Below are 24315 nucleotides of genomic sequence, written 5' to 3'. Positions count from 1 at the left end.
TTTCAATCTCACACATCACGGAGGCCCTGACCCTACAGCTGCGGGGCTGGAGTGAGGCCTGTCTGTGATTATGCTTTTGGATGCACGGCCGGCTCGTTTCCTCAGGGTTGCATGCATGCATCACGGTTACCGAGTCCTCGGGGCACACCCGTTCGTCTCAGGCCCCCCCACACAGAACGGAGTCAAAGAGAGCATGATTCTATTTGAAAACTGAAAATTCTATTTGCATGGTGATTGTGAATCACTGCACGCAACCCAAGAGTCAAATAATAACTAAACGCCCTGCAGTGATATGCAGTTTTAATAATCTCATGGGAATTAACAGCCTGGAAAGAAAGAAAGAAAAAAAATCAACTGGTTCAGGTATTGTTTTCTGTTCTATTCCATAATCCAGAAATTGTTAGGAAGTTTTCATTGATTTCTTAAAGTGGCATTTGTTTTGACCAGCGACTCACGGGGTGTCTGCCTTGTTTGGCGTGGTTCAGTTGTTTATGGTTTTAGAGGAAAGCGGTCTTCCTTTTCTTCATCTGATTGCTATGTATGGGATTCCCGTGTTCTTTTGAAGTTCGCTCACCCGTGTCAAGGGAAGGCTTCATACTGTTTGTTTGTGTAATCCGTTTATCCAGCTGGATGTTTCGGTGATGCGGTTCAGGTAAAGCACAGCACCTTTGCCTAAGGGTATGACAGCAGTGCCCCACCTGGGAGCTGCACCTGGTTCCTTTTTGGTGTCGTATTTCCTTTCTATTCTGCTGCCTCCTAGGAGGCCTAGGCAGTACCTGTCCCAGTTTGGTACCTGTCTCAGAGCAATACCTGTCTCAGTGTGGTACCTGTCTCGGAGCAATACCCGTCTCAGTGTGGCTCCTGTCTCTGTGTGGTATCTGTCTCAGTGTGGCACCCATCTCAGAGCACTCCCTGTCTTAGTGCTATACCTGTCTGAGAGTAGTGTCTGTCTCAGGGTGCTACCTGTCTTAGAGCAGTGCCTGTATGCAGCTGTACCGTTCCTCTTGATGAGAGCTGTGATACCGCTGATTGAGTGGAGAGGGTCAGAGAGCCCCAGCATGCGTATCTCTCAGTCTATTCTGTCTCTGAGTGCCATGTTTGAACAGCTCTTGTGTTTTAATGAGCCAGATCAGGACTGACAGGAAGTGCAAGAGGAAAAAACACCGTTTTTTTCCTTGGTGCATTCTGTCAGTTTTTTTCTGCTCATAGTAGGATGCTTGGATATGGAATGAATCAACATTTATTTGACACGTTTATTTTTTGAAATTTATTTGACTTGTAATGAGGGGACGGCAGAAGACAGGTGCTGCTTGTAATGAAGGGAGGCAGAAAACTGGGGGTGTGAGATTTTTAACAGTCTCTGATCAAGAAAAAGTGCAGAATGAACAGCAGGTAATGTGAATGAATAACATCTGGGTGGACTGACCCTCCTGGATCAAAGGCTGCCTTTTCGAAATTTCACTGCTAAAGCTTCAGAGGTAGAAGGACGGGGTTTTAACCTTACATGTTCACAGCATTAAATGCTCATGTTTGTTATTATTCAACTTCATTAAATCTTGTCAAGATCATTTCAAGCATTAGGAAAAAACAAATGAATGGAAACTGATAAGGCAAGAGGTCATTAGGATTAAATGTTGACTCCTGGCCTGTGGAATAAAACCATAATGAATCAGGGTGACTTTGTGGCAGTTTTCACTCTAGAAGCAATGCACAGCCATTTACATGCAACATCCTTCGGTTGTTGTTGCTGTTGTTGTAGTTGTTGCATAACGAATAAAATGGAACACCCGGTGCACCACTTCAGAAGTTAACGGGACAAGTAATAAGCCTGTCTGATTTCCATGTTAATTTCCAACATAAATGGCTTGTAGAATTTATGAAAAAAATATGCAAATGTTATGACGCCTGGAAGCAGAACTCTAAAGCAGGGGGATTAGTCATATTGATTGCTCCTCGCCGTGGCAACATCACCAGTTTATCTCAGTGCAGAGTAATAAGTCTGCTTTTAGCTCTTTAACAAACTTCCGTGACTTCTTTGCATAATGCACAGTAAACGCTGTCTCAGTGATGTCTTGTGTGCACATGCAGAAATGTATTGTGCGACTCTCCCTGTGATATCCAATGGCAAATTGACAGCTTAGTGTTGTTAAGTGTGCAAGCACAGTTTCAAGTTAGGTTTATCTAGGAGTTTGGGTTTCTTACCTTCCCTCGTCCCTCTTCTTGACTTTTCAGGGGCAAGGAGCCCCTGTCTGCTGAGTGGCATTCCAATGAGACAATTCACACCAGGGGAAAATTAGGCTCGGGGTGTGTATGATTTGCATTTAAATTGATTTATTGTGTACAGACAGTGTGACGGGCAACGGCCACGCCATCGAATTGTCTTCTCGGGGAGGAAATTGGGAGTAAGAATTTAATTTCGCTTTCTCTGTTTTGCTTTGCTTTTTAACTTTCAAATCAAAAAAGGTTCACGGGACAATTTTGTGTTTGTTGTTTCAGAGTGGAGGTAATGAATGGTCGACGCGAAGCGTACTTGTTGTTACTATAGCGAAGATGAACTATCTGAAGTATAATGGATAATTTATTCCACACGCAGTCTTTGTACTGACATGCTGGATTAGAGGATGCGGCCTGGATTTCTAATGCCTGGAACAGATGGGATCACTGCATAGAAAGTTTTCAGGGGTGGGATTTAATGGCTGCTTATACTGTGCTTTAGGATTGTATACCATTGGTGCCAGTTATTACACGGAGTATTAATTCCCCTTTCTCTCGTAATCAATTGTCTTTAAACAATTCCGAATATGAGATCCTAATTCCAATCCAATTCTAAGATGTCTGAGAAATAGCCACACATAAATTGTTAACAGAGAAGGTTCAGTCGTAATCAGGGTAGCATGGTTATCGTGGTTTTTACAATGCATTATTTATTTACTGGGCAAATGATCAGTCTCATCCAGCCTCTCGTAAGTGGCTTCGGTTTGGAACTATTTTGATAACGATTCCTGGAAATGGTTGCCCTGTCTGTCAAACTGTAATCAAACCACTGTTAACCATTTGCTCCTGGCTCCATTTACCAGTAGGGCCCTTGAGCTCTGAATGGCAGCAGAAAGATGTGATGTTTCCTCTTCTTCTTATCAAGTGGACTATTAGGGGTCACAGCGCGCACGCGTGTTGATTGATTCCCTTTGTAGGACACGCTGGCAGTCATTCTGACGCCTTCTTATCAAAAGGATGCATGGAGGCCTGGCCTGTTTCCCAGCGCTCGCCACGTGGCACGGAGGAGCACAAACCTGGCGCCCGGCGTGGGGACTCTGCCAACAGACCCCAGATAATCCCTGTCCCAGAGGACAACCTCGGCCTGCGTCATGACCCCCGGTTCCTTTAGCAGCCAACCAGCCGAGCCAAGGCCCCAGTGCTTACAGCCCCAGCAGCTGACACACACATCCAGTGATCTCAGCAGTGTGGCAGTGACAGCGCTGGGTTATCTTAACAGGCACGGGATTGATGCATCCACAGAGCTGCAGTCGGAATGCACCCGTGCGCAGTGCCCACTGTGGAATATGCGACTGGTCACCACTGTGTAGCACCTTAGAGGGGCCCCTTGTTGTTGGATGTGCTGCTGTAGTTCTTAGATGTAGCAGTAGACTGAACCCTTCCTACCAGATCTAAATGGAGCAGGAGAGTCTCTGCTGGGCCCCAGAACACAGGGGCAGCTGCTCTCCTAAACCAAGCAGGGGTGAGGGCCTCTCCAGGTCTGGGCCTGCAGTGATGAAGCTCCCTCTGTGTAACCATCTAGCAGCACAGTGCAAGCGCCCACGAACCGCCCAGGGGTGCAGCCCAGTGGTGCAGTCCAGTGAGAAAGCGGCCGAGCCGTCGAAGGCTCCTCGCACGGTCTCCACAGCGATGTGGAGGGCGCGCCGGCAGGAACTTTCCTAGGTTAATTAACCCGCTCTGTCACCTCGCCCACAGCGCCGATCCCGGGCTGGAGATTATCATCTCTCAGGCCCGCTTCCATTTCCACCTGCCTCGCGCGATTTCCTCACAAACCCACTGCACAAATAACAGAAAATCCATAGAGTGGGCTGCAGCGTGGAGGACGCCCACACACACTGCAGAAACAAACCGAGGCCCCTCACAGTCAATAGGCCGCTGTGCTGCTTGGGTTATTGCAAACATGCGCACGTGCGCTTCCTCACACAGTGCAAGGCCTGGCAGAACACAGATGCCGTGTACATGACAGACACACTCTCTTGTTGTCTAGAATGAATCTGTTTCTGCATTAAACATTCACAGCTACAGTGCGGTGGACGGCGGTGCACAGAAACATGATATACTATTGATGCGGTGAGGGGATGAGAGCGCGGGAGAAGTAGGGCTCATCAGAGCAGCGCACGAAGAATCTCAACGTCTCCATTCAGGAGCATGTCACCACTCCACGGCACCAAGCGCTGAGTGCCCCCCCCCCGTTTCGGGGCTCGTGAAGAGCTGCAATCTTCACTTCCTTCCCCCTTGCTCCCTCTGTACTGGCCTGCGCTTTTTCCCACTCATCACCATAACAACACCTGCATGCGGCCCTGCCTGCTGATTGGCGGGGGCTCGCGCTCGTATTGGATTCGACATGAATGGCCCTTGAACATCCCTGAGACGTTATCGAGCGCAGGCACAGCACGCGCAGGCTCAACGAGCCGGCCCTAAAAGCCTCAGCCCCCGAGGACCGGGCTGCCAGCCTGCGGAGCAAGACGCTGCCCGCCAAAAGGGTGCAGGTGATGTCTCTCAGGTGTGTGGGAAAATGAAGACGGGGTTTTTCGCATCGTACCTCCAGACAGTGTTTTCACCAGGGCTCCATTGAGCTGGAAATGAAAGCTGCACGTTGTAAAGCAAATGCTCCATGAAAAAATAATAATAATTACAGAGAATTTTTTATGGAATTTTGTGGTTATGTTGGTCCCCCAGGTTGCAAACTGAATGAGAAAAAGAGTGATTCCGCACCGGTGGAGATTTTGCCCTTGAATGATTGTGATGTCATTTACTAGAATGCTGCGGTGACTGCTGCACAGACAGCTGTGCTGTGGTTTGCTTTTTTTCCCATATACAGGTAACAGCCTCTAGAGTCGTTTTTAATAACACAAGATTCTCAGTACAGTGACATACCCCCGGATGGTTAATCTGATTTGTTGCATTAAACTTTATTTAGCTCCATCCTGCATGGGAAAGTTTTGCAGATAAGGTATTGAAATCTTTTTTGTGGCTGTTGTTTTCTGTTATTTTGAAAAACTGGTGCACCTCTGACATGGCATTAGCTTAGCCAGCGTGTAATACACGCTGTGTGCTTTCACCATGTTCACTGTTATTATATGCTGTTTGCACTTCATATGTCTCAGTCTGTAACATGGGAAATAAAAAATGTCTACAGATAACCATTTGAACCCTTTACTGAGCCAGTGTCAATTCTAACCCAATGAATAGGTGTACCACTACATGTAATATGTATGATAATTCAAGTACGCTAATAGTTCTTTGACCATACTGTAAATTGCATTTGGTGTTCCATCTTCAGAAAGATGAATGACTGATTTTAGTTCTTGACACAGCTCATTGAAAGGCATAATAATTTCACAGCATAATTAATTTTGTTCAGACACACTGGTGATGTATGTTTAGCACTTCCCTTTTTCTGTGTGAAGATCTGCACCTGAGGCTCTCTTGTACAGTCGTACTCACAATTAAGCCTCCCCTTACCAGTAGCTGTCTGATCTGTGATGAAGACGAAAACGCAAATTGCCAGCCAGCCCGCAGTCACATGGCTACAGTGCTAATGCATAATTATAGTGACAGGTCAGTTGTTGATGCTTTCGACTTTAGATAAAATGCAACATTCACATGATTTTATTGTAATTTTGTGAAAGGCTCATTACTTACTAGTCTTAGACTTACTAGCCATCATTGCTTACTGAAGTCCCAACAGCATATGAAGACTACATTATGCTGGCTGGGATGCTCCATGTTTATTTCCTGAATTTCCTGGTTAATGGTGTTTCACGAAGGAGCCTCTGAAAAATGTTGGCCAAACTCCTTGAAGAAACCGTCGCAACCGTGGTAGCTAAATACTGCAGGGTACCGAAGCACTACACTCACCTAGGCGAGTTTGTTAAATGCCTTTCAGAAACACCAGTTTTTTTCCAGAAGCACTTTCTCCCTCTTCAGGGGGCCGGCTCTGCCCACTGCATTGTGTGGGGATATAAATGGCTGGCCTTTGGGACAATCACAGGAACCCTCAGCCTGAACAAATGGCAGCCCGGGCTCGGGCTGCCTGTGGATTACATTGATCCCCTGAAACAATGGGGCCCCCTGCACGTGCTGTTGAAGCATGGCTGAATAACAGGAGTGGCGGAGTGCGGACTCCCACCCGAGTGTGAATGGAGGGACAGACTGCTGTCATTTCACATTGTTTTACAGCTCTTTGTTCCCACCAAGGGAAGACATTTGGCAATTTCACTTTGATTTCTGTGTTTGTATGTTTGTATTGTGTCTTTATCAGACAAGGTTTTTCTCACTCATTTAGCCATAGCCCTGCGATTCTCTAATTCACAATCAAGGTTAATTTACTTCGCCAGCTGCAGTGAAATTGCTAACTAACAAGTAGATTTGTAACTATTGATGAAAGGCTCTGAAAGCAAATATCTGCTGTTTCCCATCATGGGTCTTAATTGTTTTTGTTGGACTTAATTCTTTGTTCTGCTCTTTAAACCCCAGTGTATCTTCTAGGGAAACAGGTCAATATTTCCGTGCTTTTTACAATATATTAAGAAGTGCACATTTTAAATCTGCATGTCTTGATGTTTTTTTTCAAAATGATGAGCTTTCAGTGTTGGACCCTCTTATGCCAATGCTTAGGAAAAACATGTAAACTCACAGCAGCATACAAGTGTAACGTGATAATGTTTGATTTTCTGTTGCTGTCTGAGAGGTTTCCTTTTCAGCATTTCTGCTAAGAAGGCAGGAAATGCCACAGTGCCTGAGAGTGGGTGTTACAGGGAGAGAAAGGAGAACAAGAGGGAGAGACAGTATAAAGAGAGGAGAGAGTGAGATATGGAGGAAAGAAGAGAAGAGACAGAGGAATAGGAAAACAGACAGAAAGCGGGAAAAAGAGAGAGCCCTGGTGTGCTGGTCTTACATTTCCTTTCTTGTTTGACATCATCAGAGAGGACGAGAGTGCCTGCTGATTAGAGCGGGTTTTGACACAAAGCGAGAATTTAGTTTCCACGGAGACTCTGCCCTCAGAAAATCCCCCAATCCTCCCACTTACGCCTTCTCCCCCCCTCCCGCCGTGGTTCCATAAATTCACTCTAGACCCCCCCATCCCCTCCCCTGGACACAAAACGCAGACCTTGGTCTCTGATTAAATATGCACTGTCCCAGGCAGCAGACTTTAAATTAATCTCAAACCACCCCCCTGCCCCCCACCCCCCACTCCTGTTGGTCCTTTATAATGGATAAGATGGGTGGATGGCGTCCGTGCTCAGCCTGGGTAATTATCAGTTTACCAAGTTGTGAAAGAATCAAGCGTACAATATTTTTTATATTTTATTTATTTATAACTCTTTTAGGTTTTCATCAGGAAACTCAGCAATGCAATCAACGATTTATCTAATTAGATGTGTGTGCGTGTTTTTTGTTTCAAATTATGTATTACACAGCTAAGCAAATGTTCTCAGATTTCTTCAGTGTTCATTCCTGAGATAATTGCAAAGGTGATATTATGGGTCACTGAACACCCTAAGAATCACATTTTGTTAAAAAATGATTAGATTCTTATCAAATAATTCTCCACGAGGCAGGTTCTTTGAAGCGAAGCATTTTATATCGGTTTACAATGTTTAAATCATTCCAAAGATTTCTGATTCCTTTATCAGTATTGCCACAGTGTGGCGATTCTATAGGCTTCCAGTTAAAGATTGAATTTCATTATGTTGTAAATTAAATATTTGTAGCTTATTGTGGACAGGAAGAGTGTGGTTTAAAAACAGTGTCTCGATTTGTGTGGGCCTGTTTCCAGTATTCAGAGCACAGTTTCAGTTTGTGAAAGTGAAGGAAAAATTCTCTGCCCTCATCAGTGCACACTGTAAATAATAAAAAACAACAACAAGAAAGGAGCCCCTTATCCTTGTACAACCCCCCCATTCTCAAACCCCTCTAAGAAGGCCCTGAAAGAAAGGTAGAGAGGGATAAAGAAGGGCAGCTGAATAGAGTATGAAATATTTAGAATGCCCCCCTTTCCCTCTCCTTCCTCCCCCTGCTTTCCAGTTGTGTTAGTCTGAGCCGTGAGCGAGAGCGAGGTGTACTTATCTCAGCTTGGAAATGCGTTTTTCTTCAAAGAGTGGGGAGGGGGAGGGCCCGGCGGCGGCTCTCCGCAGCCGCGCTCCGTAGTGCCGTTTGGCAGCCACCAGGAGGCAAGGCGGAGGCCCGCTTCAGGAGAGAGCCGCAGCCCGCAGAGAGGCGGGCGCCGCGCACGCACCTTCATCTGTGCGGGCGTGCGAGCGGCGCGCTCCACAGAGCCGCAACAGGAAGCAGCTGAGGTGGAGGATGCGGCAGTGCGGGGGGGGGGGGGGGGGGGGGGGCTGGAGTTACACATACATATTTATTTTACATGATTAGAACAATCAGCAGGTGGCACCATGGGAGAGAATGATATATAAACAGACTGGCGTTCCTTTTTCCATATTCAAATCAACACGCTGCCAGTGACGTAGCGGAGTCAAATTATTCATTTCTGTGTGGTGGTGGTGAATGCTTCTTTTACAAAGCCCACTTGACTTTGATATCAAAAGGTGCAGCGTTGTAAGATTTCTCCGTGTGATTTACAGTGCAGCATTGTAAGATTTACTGAAGATGTAGCAGATTGCTCATAATGACTCAAAGAACAGGAGTGATTTATTGAGTGAGACACAGGCAGCATAATGAGATACAGGAAACAGCATTTTTTAAGAATGGGCCTCTTTTATTAATCACAAAGCACCTGGCTGGACTGGTAAGAGTGTGCTGTAAATATGCAGGCATTTGGTTCAGTCATGGCCATTCCTCTGTGTTTCTGAAGAGGCATTAGGCTCCAGGACAGAAGTGAGTGTAGTGTATGTTTGCATTACAGTCAGTGTGAGAGGGAGGGTGCCTGGCAGCCCCGGCAGTGATGGAGGCTCACTCCCGTCTGCAGCACCTGTGAGTGCTTGTTCCAGTGCCATCCTCCTGCCATGCGAGGATCCCTGCTGCAGGCCTTTGAAGTGCTGCAGAAGCTCTGAGCCTTACCTTCGCCGGGGCTCCAGAGACCCTTCCCAGGCTCTGTGCTGCTGAGCCTGGCATATGACCCGGCGGAGACTGCAACACACACCCATTTACTTTCAGGCTACCAGCCGATAGGCTGATTACCTGTTGGCATCAGGAAGGGTCCGTCATCCCATCTGTGGCCCATTAGCGGCGGCTCAGTCTTTGGCTCTGTGAATTTAGTCACTTCAATAAAACTGTAGGACCTTTAGACTGGCAGCGTCTCTGAATGTGGTTGTTTTTATTTGCCACAAAGTTGATTGTCAGTTATAGTCACGTTTTTGTTCCAGTGGTAGTAGGTAGGGCAAAAAATGTCCAAGTCCATTTTCTGAAAAGCAGTCACTTGTTTGGCAGATACAATCTTAATGTATACACTGGGGCAGTAGCGGCATGACTTCTGTTGAATCACTCGAAAATTTCTTGCGGATTTGTAAAAAATGTGTCCCTGTGCTGAATGCTGGGAGCTCTGAGCTTTTATTTTAACTGTGCCACATTTCTCTTCCCCTTTTTCTCTCCTCGACAGAAACTGGCTGTGAGAAGTTGTCCCATGGGGAACGCCAAGCCCCTCTCTCTCATCAAACCTCCCAGCCAGAGTATAGCCATCTCCGTGGTGCCGGCGAAGACTCCCGTCTCCATGGTGACCGCACACGTCAATGGACAAAAGGCGGTAGGCTCCGAGCCACTACAAATGGCTCCGATCAACCTCCAAACATCCAGCAAAGTGTCGGGGAGCAGCACCCACTCCGTGGGCCGGAGAGTCGGGGAGCCGCCTCACTCACAGGTAAGCTTTGCTGCGCTTCACAACACTGCTGTAAAATTAAAAGCCCTGCTGTCTGTCACAGGAATTCAACCTAAACATGTTCTCACAAACTGCTTTACTGCACCTCCCGGTACTACAAAGGGCTACAGTCACAGTGCTGATGGAATTCATTTCAAATAAGAGAGCTGTCATGCTAGGAAACCCTCCCGTTTGTTCCAATGATTGCTTTGAAGTTTAGTGAAGCTGGAACAGTAGTCAGGAAGGAAAGGATCAATACAGCGCAGTGCTTAGACCCTCACAGCAGAGTAATCTCCCCCTCTAATATCTAACACACTGGACATGCATGTGTGAATTACCTCAGAAATCATTTTCATAGTGACGACAAAATAAAAATAGCAGTAATCCAGCTGCTATTTGCCAGGGCCCCTTTAGCTAGAAAATAATGCCTCCCCTCCCCTTACTTGACTTCCATATGGAACACTACTTCCCTCCAACACTATAAACGCACCGCATACATCAGTCACATTTAATCATGTGACCGGCTCTCCTCCCAGTCCCGTGTCCTTCGCTGTGATTTTATCCAATCAAAATGATGTCCTTTTTCATCATACCTTCCAGTCCATCAAAGTCTTCTCTGCCAGTATGAGCCATGCGTCCTACAGCAGCATACAGCATCACCATGGGGCAGGATTAGGATTAAGGTTCTGCGCAATGTATTGAAAGCAAACTGTGAAGTGAATTGCATTCTCTGTGCACACAGAGAGGGGGAGAGAGAAGGCATCTCTTCGGCAGGGATGTAGTGGTTCTTTCGATCCGCAATTCGCAAGAAATCGATTCAGCGCGGCTCAAAGGGGGTCTTGTTGCTGACGCCCTTGCGCACAAACGAACAAAACGATAATTTCGGTAAAGCCAAGCCGAGGTTCGGTCCAGGAAGTGTACAAATGCACGCCTTGTATAAGCACAATTTTTACAGCGTTTTGTCGGATCTGTGCTCACAGGGCAAGACGACAGAGCCCCCCCCCCCGGCAGCATCCGCTCGGCTGTTTCTGCTGCAGGTTTGCGCTGTTATCAGGCTGGCTCTGGGGACGGGGTCAGGCCGTGCGATTGTTCTCCCCATTTTTATGGTCCTATTGTTGGCTGCAGGGAGCCCTGAGAGGGGCCCGCCATTCAGCTCTTTCCTCCCAGCTGCCCGGCTTCTGGGGATGATAATACCTCCCCGCGCCGGCATTGTTTTCCTCTTCACAAACACCAATCAAGTGGAAGGGTCAAAGGGCGCCACAAACCAGGGACCACTTTGTCTGAGTGGGGGGTGAAAACAGGTTCCCAAACCACCTGGCCAGTAATTTGAAGATTTATAATGGGCATATAATTGGATTGCGTGTCCCTGAGTGGTTGCGCACACTAGATGCATTGTTCTGATTGTGCGTGTGTGTGCAAACACCTCTTAAATTCAGTCAGTGAAGTCAAACTTTACAAGTGGTGTACTGTACTTTGTCTTTCACCCTTTAGTTACATTAGTTCAGCCTAGAAATGTTTTTTTTTCCGGTTTGAGAGTTGAAAGAAACGTCATTTCACTAAGACTGATCTCCACACTGGCATTTGAGCAGCATTGTTGCATTGTGATGCTAATTGCTAACACAAACTGGCGCTGACATCAGTTATTTTTATTGTTTAGGGAAAGTCAGTTTGCATAGAATTTAACCATTGATGCATATTGCCATCAATAGGTTCTCTAACAGTTCAACAAACCAGTATTTCACCCTGATGAGAAACACAACTACAAACAACTAAACAAAACAAAACAAAAGGGTACTTTAATGTAGGTGGACCTGTCAGGAGTTGTGTTCAGCTCATTGAAACACTGTAGCACCACTGGCTCAGAGATAAAATAAAGCCAATTAAGTCCACCGAAATGTGACCTCAAAAAAACAAAGATATCTCCTGCTTTTTATCGCTCCATCCCGCCAGTTTCCAATGACATCTTCCTCCTCTTCAAAGATCAGCCAAGGTCATTCCCCTGCGATCCCTCCTGCAGGCGGGTCAGAGCCCAGAGGAAAGGTATCTCTCGCTCTCGGATGGCCGGCGCTGCCCGTCGCCGCTTCCTGTTGCTCCGACCCGATTGTGGCTGCCGGCGTGTCTGTTTACCGCCGGTATCGGGTTTGCAGCGCAGCGCCGGGCAGCCTCTCCGGCTGGGCTTGTGTCTGCAGAAATGAATCCTCTGAAGGGCCGGCTGAGGGGGAGTGAATGTAAACACGCATATGTCCGGGCTTTGGCAGAGGCCCCCTCGCCCGCGCCCTCCAGGGAGCGCTGCAAACTGCTCACTTTGCACTAAATGAATTAGATGGGCATGGTGCCCGCGCTCTGGCCCCCGGGACCGGCGCAGCCCCAAACTACCGCCGATGCGCGCCCGTGCTCCGACCCGACAGCCGGCCCCCGCCCGGCGCACTGCAAGCCCGCGCTGCCATTAATTGAATCGCTGGCCGTGCGCAGAGGGGAGCTGTTTCTCTGCTTGCGCTGGAGCTCGCGGCCGCTCCCCTGGACTCGGGTTCCACACTTCAGTCCTCACCAGCCTGAGTCCAGGCCGTTTGCTGAATGTTAAATGTGTTTAATGTGACCAATGGCTGCAAATTAAGAGGAGGAAAAGCTGAAAGCATCCAAGACTGTAAGATGTGTGTTTATGTACATAATACTGTATGTGAACGTAGGACGTGAATTACATTATTGTAAGGCTTACTAAGCCATCAGCGGCAGCTTTGAGGAACTGAGTGCTTTTGCTGACATGTGTTTTCAGAGCACCTGCCAGAGCATAATGTGTGTTGAAAAGCGGTTCAACTGGAATACATGTCCACTGGGATATTAATAGGGATTAAGGTAGAACTGCTGAGGATACGCATTCTCCATTTACCTCTCTGCTGTCTCACTGTCTTAAACTTGCTGAAAAATGATTATTAATAATGATGAGCTAAATTACTGAATATTTTTAATCACAAAATTATGTTGTTGACGTATGAATGATGTCGTTTAGGTTGAAGTATGAATGATTTTGTTTTAGAATTTGTTTGAAATTAAGTAGTAATATTTATTCTTTGACTAAATTCAGATTCAGGCATTGTAATGGAGTCACATGTGCCCCCAGCTGAGCATATATGTACTGGATCATGCGACATGAGCAACATGAGAAAGTCAAAATCCTCAGCTTCATCCCAATCCTGGATTTACAGAGCTGTGCAACAGCTGAGCTGCTCTTTGTGAATGTAAATATAGACCACATTGAAAAGATGGCGCATGTGCCAGGATGGGTTTGAGGAAACTTGTGCAGCACAGCTCCTGAAAAAAAGAGATCTGGTGTTGCTCCAAGTGAGGCCTGTCACTCACACTGCCCCCTGGTGGTGATAAGTAGTAGTAAACCAGTGAAATGATGAAAAAGATGGCAGTGTTTATAATCTAACAGGATAGGAAACTGTTGCTAAGCTGATCCTCAAAAGAAAAGGAAAAATATATAAAAGGTATTTTTAAACTGAGTTTTCCTAAGCTGCCATTCAGCATTCTTTGCATTCAATTCCCCTTGCACCTGGGGGGTTTTCATACACTATTCCATACAGCAACATTAACTTAACAAACAACAGACATGAGAAAAAATGTCCCTGTTGATATACATTGCGCAGGAAAGATAATTGATTTCGAGAAAAATGAAAAGAAATTCTTCAATCTCAAAGTGAAATGGAGAAATCAGAAGCCTTTTCAGGTTTTTATAAATATGTTTATGTATGTGTTTACATATACACAATGCATAACTGACTCACAGCCCCCTTTATGTCGTGTGAACACTGACCGTGGCCTCACAGCACAGAGCTGAAGGCGATGATGTGCAGAGATGCAATTAGACAAGGCAATAATGTGCAGCTCAGTCATCACTAACAAATCTGAAAGGAGCTGGAGATTACGCACCAAAGGGGCCTGTGATTGGCATTTGTGTGAAAACAGGAAGGGGCTGGTGCTATATTTGTTCTGATTTAATGTCCCGGAGCTCTTAGATTGAAGGCAGTAATAATGTGAGGGTGTCCCGTGGAGGGTGGGGAAACCAGTTCTACTGCAGCACATCATTTCCCTCTGTTAAAAAGGCCATGCCCCTGGTCCTACCCCCAAACTGAAGGATGGAGCTGTGTCTCCAGACGTCGCACAGCCCTGCAGTCTTTTTAGTCTCTGTGCATCTCTCCCAGTAAAATGCACGCTTTGGAGCATATTCCCGAAATGATACCGTGTCCCTCCAGTAAACTGTAAATTGTAGTGTTTTGAGATAGTTATGGAAGCCCAGCAAATCTCTGCAAAGCCCACTGCATCTTCTGGATGTATAGATGTTTTATTTTGAATTCAACAAGGTCACTGCATGTCAGGGAAACAAAAGGTATGGAATGACTCTTTACACACAGACACAAACAACATGTTTACGGTGATTGCAGACCATTCCTGTAAAGGACCAACAGCTACAGATATAGGAAAACTATCCTGCAGATTTCAAATAATAATCCTATTGATTGCCATATCAGACACGAATTATCCCTTGGGTCTGTTGTCGAATCCGCTTTTATTTAATTAGGGGCAGAGTATGCATCCATTGAGTAGGATAAAACTGGAAGTGTTGTTTGATCTAGTAATTCTATATCTACACTACATCCCTTAGTATCTGAGGATGTATTGCATTAGAGAGCTCTTGGGAGGGCAACTGAGGCGCACAGATACAGGACTGACTGCCTGCAGACATCTGAGATACTCAATCTGAAACATCCTATTGGCTTTCTTCAGTATTCACACTTCAAATATCCAATAATCAAGCTTTCAGTGGCCAGCACTCATATTTCTAGGGCCCAGTGTGCACACTCCTATTGGCTAGTACTCACATAAGAGACAGGATACTGGGGATCTGTGTATTTTTACCTGCATTGTAGAAATTTTCTGTCCAATTGGGAATCAGTGATGGGAGAGTCAGATGCTATTTTGAAACAAAATGTTCGGGTAGTAACCAATGCAACAGCCAGTTTTAGTGAAGTGAATTTTTATGAAGTGAACCGCACAGACAAAATAAAAAACCATGAGATGGGAAAATGGGGTTTCATCTTTTCTTACCTCAGATCACACAGGGTGCATAATCAAACACACATTATGGATTAGGGATATTCCATTAGAAAACAAGTGAAGTAGAATTGATTGGTTACCAATATGAGCATCAAGTCACTCAAGACATAGAAAAGTCAGGAAGTGCCATGGGGAGTGAAAGAGGGGAAGTGATGCGCTGCTGCCCGCCAGCCTCGCCGAGCGTCGTGGAAACGTGTCCTGGCCCTTCATCCTGAGAGTGAGGTAAATGTATGTGAAAGGAAGCGCTTCACAGAGGAGCGTGTCTGCACCCTGCAAGCATGTCCCCTTCAGGCTTCCTCCCTCCCGGCTGCAGGCTGCAGCGATAACACGGCAAACAGAGGGTGCTCTCCTTTTCCTCCAGTTCGTCAGCCATTTTGTGTCCCTGTCTGAATCGTAGTGGGACTCCCCAGCCGTTGGCTTAGACGGTCGGTAACGCTCTCTTGTAATGACACACAGTTTGGCGGCCGTAATGGCTCCACTCATAACAATGCATTGACCTATAGGAGCAGGGGCATCGTGACCTGCTGATTTTCACAGCATGTAAACCCGCTCAGCAAAGGGGATAATCGACCGCGTGGCCCTCATGTAATCACCAGTGGGCTGATGTTACTCTGAAAACCGAGCATGCTTTTCCAATGCACTTCAGAGTTCCCAGCTTCACCGCGAAGCTCTCCCTGGCTGTGAATTAGTGTGTTTCGATGCTTGTACATGTGCGCCAGAGCCTTACTCATCTCACCCATCCAACGGGATTTATCTGGCACAGAGATGGGTAGGAGAGATGTTTGCGTGTCTGTTGGTGTGTGTTCAGCCAGAGCTGCCAGGTTCAGGACCAGGATGTCAGAGAATGAGGAGTGCAAGGCACACTTGGTGAAAAGAACTCTTTATCCCTGCTGCGAAAATGCTTTCCTTCATTCCTGAGCAAAGAAGACAAGAGTCAGTTTTAAGAAAAACTTGTATTCACAGTGCAAATATTCATATTTGTTCTGGCTGCAGGAAACTGACAGTTGTCTCATAATGGGTATGTAGTGGGGCTCAGGAGGTGGGGGGAGGGGGAGATGCACATTTTCCCCAACTCGCTGATAGTCATCAATGCCCGTGGCTGAGCGGGGAGAGGGAGGGAAGGGGATCGAGCTGCTCTGAGCAACAATCAGCGTCGCTAAGTGGCTGTGCTCTACGGCAGCTTGCTGAGTTTAATTCAGAAGCCGAAGGGCCGCGAGCACAAAAAAAGCAAACCCAACCCCAAGGTTGCGACGTCCGTTTTCTAGGAGGCCAAAGTAAAGGCGCTTTTGGTTTATAAAAGAGACCACAATTACGAAAATGAATGCCCTTTCAGTGCAAGAATTTTATCTTGGCTGTTGCCATGGGAACAGGCCCTCTCCCCCCCCTCCCTCCCACACCACAATGGAATGAAGGGATTTGTGCCGGAAAACCTGCTGGTTTGGTTTAGCTCTAAAGAAACGGGGCTCCGGTTTTCCTTTACCAGTGTTCATTATTTTCAGAATGGGGCTCAGTCATATCGAAGTGCGAAGAGTGTCTGGAGGGAACTATTCTTTGGGTAAAGGAAAGAATGAAATGCACAGTGCCTAAATATACCCCATATCTTCACGCTGCGCACCTGATGCAGCACGGGGCTGCTGCCTGCAATTCTGCAAGAGACTAAATTCTCTGCATTCAATATTTAAGAACATACTACTATTCAAACCACCTCCTGTGCATAAATAGAGATGGAGAAGGGCCTTGGACTGTTATTAGCTGTAGCATAGTATCAGTCCTGTCACCATGCATGTAGTACGGGATACTGTGTGAAGTGTACCTGTCACAGTACTGTATATCATTCTTAAAGTAACACTGTTACTTAAACATTGCTCTACTTAAGTCTACTGTAGTTCTCTGAAAAAAAACACACCCAGGACAGTATTTATTAATATTTTATAAATATTTATTGATGGACCAGCTGCTGTCCGTGCTGTGTGTACTTGGAATGTCCGACCAGAACAGTCCGACCTGCGGACGCAATGGAGGGAGGAAGCTTCTCCTGGTTTTTGTTAAGTGGCACTGCAGACTTGTAAAAGGCTCTTCAACGGTCTCCTTTTTCACTGGGAGGAAGTCAGCACGGAGCATTAAAATGTATTGGAGAGAGGCCTGGCTGTGTATTAATATCACATCTATTGGCAGGATGGAGAAGTTCACCTTGGTAAGGTCAGACACTGAGACTGCCAATAGTGTGACATAATCCTGCATCTCCCATCAAATGCACAATTTATAGCTTTCGTTTTAGTCCTGTCTCCAACTGCACTGTCTGAAGACTGATCTCAGAAACAGATAATCAATCTACCTGTCAGGTTCCACAGCCCTTCCTTCCAAAGGTTATGTATGTGTTGTGTAACATGTAGCTGTGTTATGGTATTTGTTACATGCAGCTATGTTAAGTTCAGCTATGATTAATGTTGTGGAAAAAATAATAATTACATTGGACAGGACTAGAAGAGCATGTCATATTAAACAACAAAATTAAAGATCTAAAATTAAGATCTGTGGACTATCAGCAGTAAATAGGATGCAAAGAAATGATCTGGCTCTTCTGCTTAAAATTATTATTTAATTAGCAAAACTTTAGTTTTCCTCAGTTGAATACCTCTGACCTATTCACAGCTATTACTTCTATAATGACGCCAAATACACAGTAATTAGTGATCTGTGAAAATATGCAACTATGTCCCTTGACATTTGCAGGGGAGACCTTTCTGGAAATCTGACAAAAAAAAAACCCTCCCAAATATCAGTTAAGAAAAACAATGGAATAATGCTGCAAATGAGTGATAAATGTGTCTGTGTATGCCACAGTGGAAAAATGCGTGAATGTGGAGTGACAGGGAAGCTTGGAACACTGCACGACACAAACATTCTAAATCTGCATCCGCAAATGCCAGGTGTCTCCTATACTGCGCTAATTTCCATCTCTGTGCCTTTGGTCCCTTTCATGTGCCAGCAGCAAGCTTCTGATGTAACGAGTGCAAAGGTCGTTAATCTCCAGTGACAATATATAGCCTAACTATCATTTTGATTTTCTTTTCATTGCATATTATAATATGTGTGGGCTGGAGGCCAAATGTTTCAGAAGCGTTTTGCCAGCGCTTTCCTTTTCTGGTAGAAAAAACCAGTGGCAGTGATTTCCTGTTAGAGCGAATAATAATGAGGAAGAAGCAGAGTTCCTTAGAAGAGAGAGCGGTGTGGGACTGTGCTAACGTTGTCCATCTCATACTAATAATTACACATCTATTAATATGCCAGACTTGGTATTATGAGAATCGCTTGACCTTTCCATACTTACATTTGTCTTGTTATATAAAACCAGTGTCTACAGCTAAAAATACAAGGGGAACCCGATTTTCCCAAACTGATATGGTATTCATACAGATCTCTTTGATATGCAGTTTCATGCATTTCATAAGGTAAAAGTGGCTGGCGGTTTTGTTAAACTGTAGTGTAGCCACAGCCTGTCAGATTGGCTGCAAGTGCTTTAGCCTTTAATCAAATCATCTGTAAATGCTCAAATTTACAAAGCAGCTCATTTTAAACTGAATTGCATTGTCATGCTTTGTAGGTTCTAAATAAGAAAATGACTTCCACACAAAACAACTCCCCATGCTGGACTGTTAAAAACATTTTGTCCTACAGTGCACTGCATTCACTTTCAGTAACTTTTTTTCATTTCTTACACATTAGTCTTTGATTTTAGCAGCATCTAAAGTCAGTGTTGCAAAACAAACAAAAAGTGACACTTGCTGAAGTTCATCTCTCAGAGATTGTAATTTGAAGACATCTTTTCACTGCCTTTCATCTGAGGCGTGTTCATGAACCACGACCAATAATGGCCACTCTCAGTGTTCTGATATACAGGCAGGCAAACATCCACACATAATGTAAAATGAGGTCTGAAATAATGGATTGGTTGCCTTGGCTCCATAACCTGGCTTCAAGGATCCATCATTACATCACACGTCCTTGAAACTTTCTGCTCTTTTCATTGAGTTGTTTACTGGTGAACACCACCTCCCTTTCAGCTGCTGTGGAACAAGGGCTATAATAATGAGAAATCTGTTCTTCACTTCGGGACAAACGGTGCCAAACTCCAGGTTTATTGCTCCTCAGAAATCCATTCATGTTCCTTCTTTGTAATTGGGTTAAATTGACCCCGTCGTCCTGAAGTCTCAATCTTCAGGGGGACAATTGTGAGTTCATGGGGTCTTGCTGTGAGATGTGTTGAGAAAACTCATTTAAGAATGAACTGGCACAATGGATGTCAGTCTCCCTGGCACTGTAATCACAGTCATGTGGTCTCCTTTGTAGAAAGGAGAAAAGAATTCTGGGTGCTTTCTCTTGCTGCAGTTGTGAGGCCTGTTCCCTGTGTTAATGTATATTTTCTTCTCTGAAGTGTTGTCAGTTTCTTGAAACAGTGACTGTTTCCCTAACAGCTTTTTAGCTCAAGATGTGCATGTGTTTCCTCGAGCTACGGTATGTTGGGAAAACGTGAGAAAAAGTTAGAGCCAAACTTCGACGGAAAGGGAGATTTGGCTGGAGTCGTCCTTAGTGTGTTTACGTTACCAGATTATGTCATGGGAACAAAACGCTGAGCTGACCTGACAACACGGTAGGGTGATACGTAAGTGTAACAGTGTGACTAAGTCTCTTCATTTCTCTCTCCCTTTCTCTCTCTCTCTGACTTACCATTGCTCCCTTTCTCCTTTTTCCCTCTCTCCCTCTTTTTCCCTCTCCCTCTCTCCCTCCCTGACTGTCTCTTTCTCTTTCCCTCGGTCTCTCTCTCTCCTTCTCTCCCCCCCTCTCTTTCTGTCCCTCTCCTTCTCTCTTTTTCTCTCTTCTATCTCTCTCTCTCTCTCCTCCTCCTCTCTCTCTCTGCTCGTGTCTCTCTCTCTCCTCTCTCCCTCTCTCTGTCTGTCTGTCTCTCTCTCTCTCTCTCTCTGCTCGTGTCTCTCTCTCTCCTCTCTCCCTCTCTCTGTCTCTCTCTCTCTCTCTCTCTCTCTCTCTACCTATCTCTCTCTCTCTCTCTGCTCATGTCTCTCTCTCTCTTCTCTACCTCTCTCTCTCCTCTCTACCTCTCTCTCCTCTCTCTCTCTCTCTCTCTCTCTATCTCTGCTCGTCTCTCACACAGATGCTGGGATCCCTCACAGCTGTACCCATAAAGGTACCTCAGGTCAGCTCTCTGCATCGGCTGGCAGTGCAGGCTCCCACAGTGCTACCTCAGGTGGGACATGCCACTCACCGTACCACCACGCACTCTGAACACTTTGAAGATTGCATTGATTGTGCTGTGATCAGCAATGAGGAGTGCATCTAAGCCTTTTTATCAACAGTAAAATGTACGATTACTTAGTCACGAACGTTGCTCGTTTTGTTGCTGACATACACGCTGTTCAGCAAACCCCGCCGAGGTATTTTCGTCAGATAAGAGCTTTTTTTGGACCTGAAGGACCAAAATAGTCCAACATGGGAACACCTTGTATGAACATCCAGGGAACAAGTAAATGACTCTGTGGCCAATACTGCCCGCTCCCCAGAATGGAGTGCTAAACTCACATAAGAGCGTCATCTCAAGCAGTTAAACGGGCTAGCTAATGTATCCTTCATACTGCGATCCCTGTGCAAACCGCATGGAGTAGAGGCAAGCAACCATGGTGAATCAGTGCTTAGTCTGTTATTGAACAACGCACAGCATAACAATGAATGAGCAACGGCGCTCAAACAGACAGTCAGGTCTGCCGATTGTGAGTCAGCTGCAGTGCTTATGCTCAGAGCTGGTACCCAGCAACAGGTTTCGAACAGACGGAAATGACTGATCATTCACCAAGGTCGATCATCTCTTCTCTGTGTGATTTGACATTTTTTTTGGCCTCTTTTGAGTTTATGCATCTCCCCCACTTTGGACAGTACCACATTATATTTGTATATTCTGATTGTTTTTCCAATATGTGACGTGTGACGTGTGATAATTTTAATTAGTGCCAAGGTACTTCTGGATTGTTCAAGGGGCACGTCATGGATGTGCAGTGGATGCAGTCCAAAGTGAGAGATGTAGAGGAGTTCAGTTGATGCAATCATTTAACTTACCACATGGTGGCAGCACACACCCTGACAGACAAAGCCCTGCCTAATCCCTGAACAGTGATGGTTTATGACACACACAAAGGAAGGTCGTGAGTGAAATGTCATCCATGGAGATCACAGATATCTGTAAAACAGAAATACATAAAACTCCACCTCTGAAATTGATAGAACAAGATGAAGAAGACAAGCATTTCAGAGAGAATGTTCTAGATTAGAATATCCCTGAATACAGAGATGTCCTGTAACATTCTGTAACAATACGGGCCTGAATACAGTGGAATGGTAGGCAATCAGTACGCAGGTCGTATGCGTGTCTGTTAAAAGATTGACTCTCAGAGACCATCATTACGTATACAGGTCATCTGTGGGTTTAACCACAGAACTGTGGGTTTCTGTGTCACCTCTTAAATATGTCTCTGGGAAAGCTACTGTTTGCTGTACAGTGCATAGAATTTTGACATAGTAGTTTGACTAGTTAAACTGGGCAATACAGCTATTTTTGAGGAGTGTGCAGAAAAAAAACTTCATATCTTTTGAACCCAAGAAGCTGCGAGTTCTTTTAATTGAAAGTGACTTGCTGTTCAAAGGAGCCCCCATTCATTTAAACAGGGGAGCTACTTTAACAGGAACTCATTCAGAATGGACCAACGCCGTCCAGGAGCAGCGTTTGAGATGGCTGTTAAGCGAGTGTGAATAACGCGTAAAGCTAGTGAGCGCTGGTGTGTTGAGAATCCTGTCAGTTGAGAACATGAGAAACTGCCACAAAACGTTATCAGTTTTCCTCAGGTCAGTGATACTAGTGTGAGAATGAGAGGGATAAAGAGGTATGATGATGAAATGCTGCTCCTGCCACCTCCCTAACCCCAGCTACTGTACAGTACATACTAGATACTGGTCTACAGTCACAGTGTTTGATGTATGGAAACCATTGTATAGCAACAGTGCAGAAAACGTACAGTATCAGCTGCTGGTGCATAGTGATGTATTGAATAATCTTTCAAGATAGGAAAAGCAGGAAAATGAATGCTCAGTTTTTTTATTGCTCAGAAGGAGCAATACTGTAATTTATGAACATAGAAAGAATTTAGAGGCAGGCCAGTGTGTCTTACAACAATGGAGATCAATCAATCAGTCAGACAACACATCCACCAATCAATGCATTTTTATTGAGTGTAGCACCCTGTACTACCATTTACTCTTTACAATATGGTGGACAGGTGAAATAAAAACCATAGAAAAGCCAGGTAGGTTAATAATGTCCTCTGTCCCACTCTGGTCCTCCAGGTTAGGCCAAAGACCCTGATCCCGGACAGCCTCCCACATAGTCCCAGCCAAGGGCAGCAAGCAGGCCAACCGCCCAGTCTACAGAGAGCCACGGCTGTGGTCAGCCCCAGGACCCAGGGCCCGGCCCTGCCCACTGCCAACAGCACCACTGGGCCCACGCAGCTGGCCAACGGGCAGGCCGAGCCCTTGCCGCTGGCCCCCGGTGTCTCCACCTCCATCAGCAGTGCGGGCGTGGCCTACGCCATCATCTCCGCCTCCCCCGGAGCCACCGTCTCCGCCGTCAGCGAGGCCGTGAAGGTGCAGCCGCTGCTCTTCAGCTCCGACAGCAAGGTCAGAGCTCCGCCTCCACTCTCTCTGCTGCGTTCTCATTGGGTGACTGGCAGTGAACATAGCTCTCTTATTGGAGGGTGTGGTCTGTACGCAGGACTCATTCCGTTTACTCTGCTCTCTAACTGGAGGATTTACTTCCCTATGATACTGCTGCAGCTTCTCACAAAGCCCTCCTATTGGATGAAAGCCGCTGGACCCAGAATGCTGGATTTCACTCCTCAGTCATTTTTCTCTCCCTCTCCGCCAGCCCTGACCTATGCTTATTAGTTAAACGGCAGTAATTAATCTCAGCATATAATTAAAAATGGGATGTGTTTGACACAGAGTTCGGGGGAAGATTCGTTCCGCTCATTAGACAGCCATTAGCAGAGAGCAGTCATCTTACAGAGGTGCAGAGTCAAGCTTTAACCTTCAGGACATCCAGCTTCCTGCACTAATTAATGCTGTCGTCACTGTATCTGGGTCTGGTCCAAAAAAAAGACTCTGTACTGTGGTCCAAACATCATTGACCACAGTACAAAATGCTGGGATTAATAAGAGGTTAATTATGTATAGTGTACTAACATAATACAGATAAAATGATAAAGATAAGATAAAATGCATTCCATACTCGAGTGTTTTATAATCATAGCTTTGGTTTTAGGGTACTATTGTAAAGTTAGTTTTTGTTTTATTCTCAGTTTACTGCACGTTTTGAGTATGAGTTTTGGGTTTTCTCAATGATATAGTTTCAAGAGTTTTAGCTTAGATTCACTTTTACCTTCAGTTTCCATATATGTGTGGAATATCACCTTGGGTTCCAGATCCGCTAAGCTTCATAATCGCTGGCTTCTCCACACGCAGTAACAGTCCTGCCTTCTCCCTGTTTCTGCGTTATCCAGGTGATAATAATCCAGCCGCAGGTTCCCAGCAGCTCCCAGAATTCCCCTGAGCCGCAGGCCAGCAGCCCTGCCCAGGAGACGGCGCCCTCTCCCTCCCCTCCCGCCAAGAAGAAGAAGGAGGAGGATCCAGAGGTGAGGGCGCTGTTCCAGACCAGGCCCCTCTGCCCTGCAGCCCATTTGCACATCTCATCTTTTAGTTTGGGGCTGACCACGGGTGCAGGTGGTGACCACATCCTGCAGCTCCCCAATCACATTGGGCTAACCTGTGTCATCAATTTGTACAATAAAGCTTACCCTGATTAGACACAACTGTAAGGAGCAACAGCTTTTCCTACAATGTGCTGTGACTGCCTTTTGTTTCAGCCAAACGCAAGCGTACATACTGTGACACAAGTGAAATATGAAGCACTGCTGAAAAACTGTAGTCTGAACGGTAGCAACTTTAAGCAGGAACAGATGTCGCTTTGATCCATCTCACTCTAATCAGTT

General features: G+C 45.8%; 1 protein-coding gene across 2 annotated transcripts in view; it reads left to right on the top strand.

Annotated features, from left to right (window-relative positions):
• The window catches only part of phf21b (PHD finger protein 21B), a 71393-nt gene that overhangs the window by 41337 nt on the left and 5741 nt on the right, over positions 1-24315 (top strand). For both annotated transcript variants that reach the window (XM_036520405.1, XM_036520404.1), the window contains 4 exons: positions 9839-10096; positions 20379-20471; positions 22616-22945; positions 23827-23958. In XM_036520405.1, the coding sequence (XP_036376298.1) occupies positions 9839-10096; positions 20379-20471; positions 22616-22945; positions 23827-23958 (813 nt within the window). The remainder of the gene's footprint in view (positions 1-9838; positions 10097-20378; positions 20472-22615; positions 22946-23826; positions 23959-24315) is intronic.

Source organism: Megalops cyprinoides, chromosome 25 (genome assembly GCF_013368585.1).
Source record: "Megalops cyprinoides isolate fMegCyp1 chromosome 25, fMegCyp1.pri, whole genome shotgun sequence".
In the NCBI taxonomy this organism is placed as follows: domain Eukaryota; kingdom Metazoa; phylum Chordata; class Actinopteri; order Elopiformes; family Megalopidae; genus Megalops; species Megalops cyprinoides.
The sequence above is the reverse complement of the archived record's forward strand: the minus strand, read 5'-3'. Positions and strand labels throughout refer to the sequence as shown.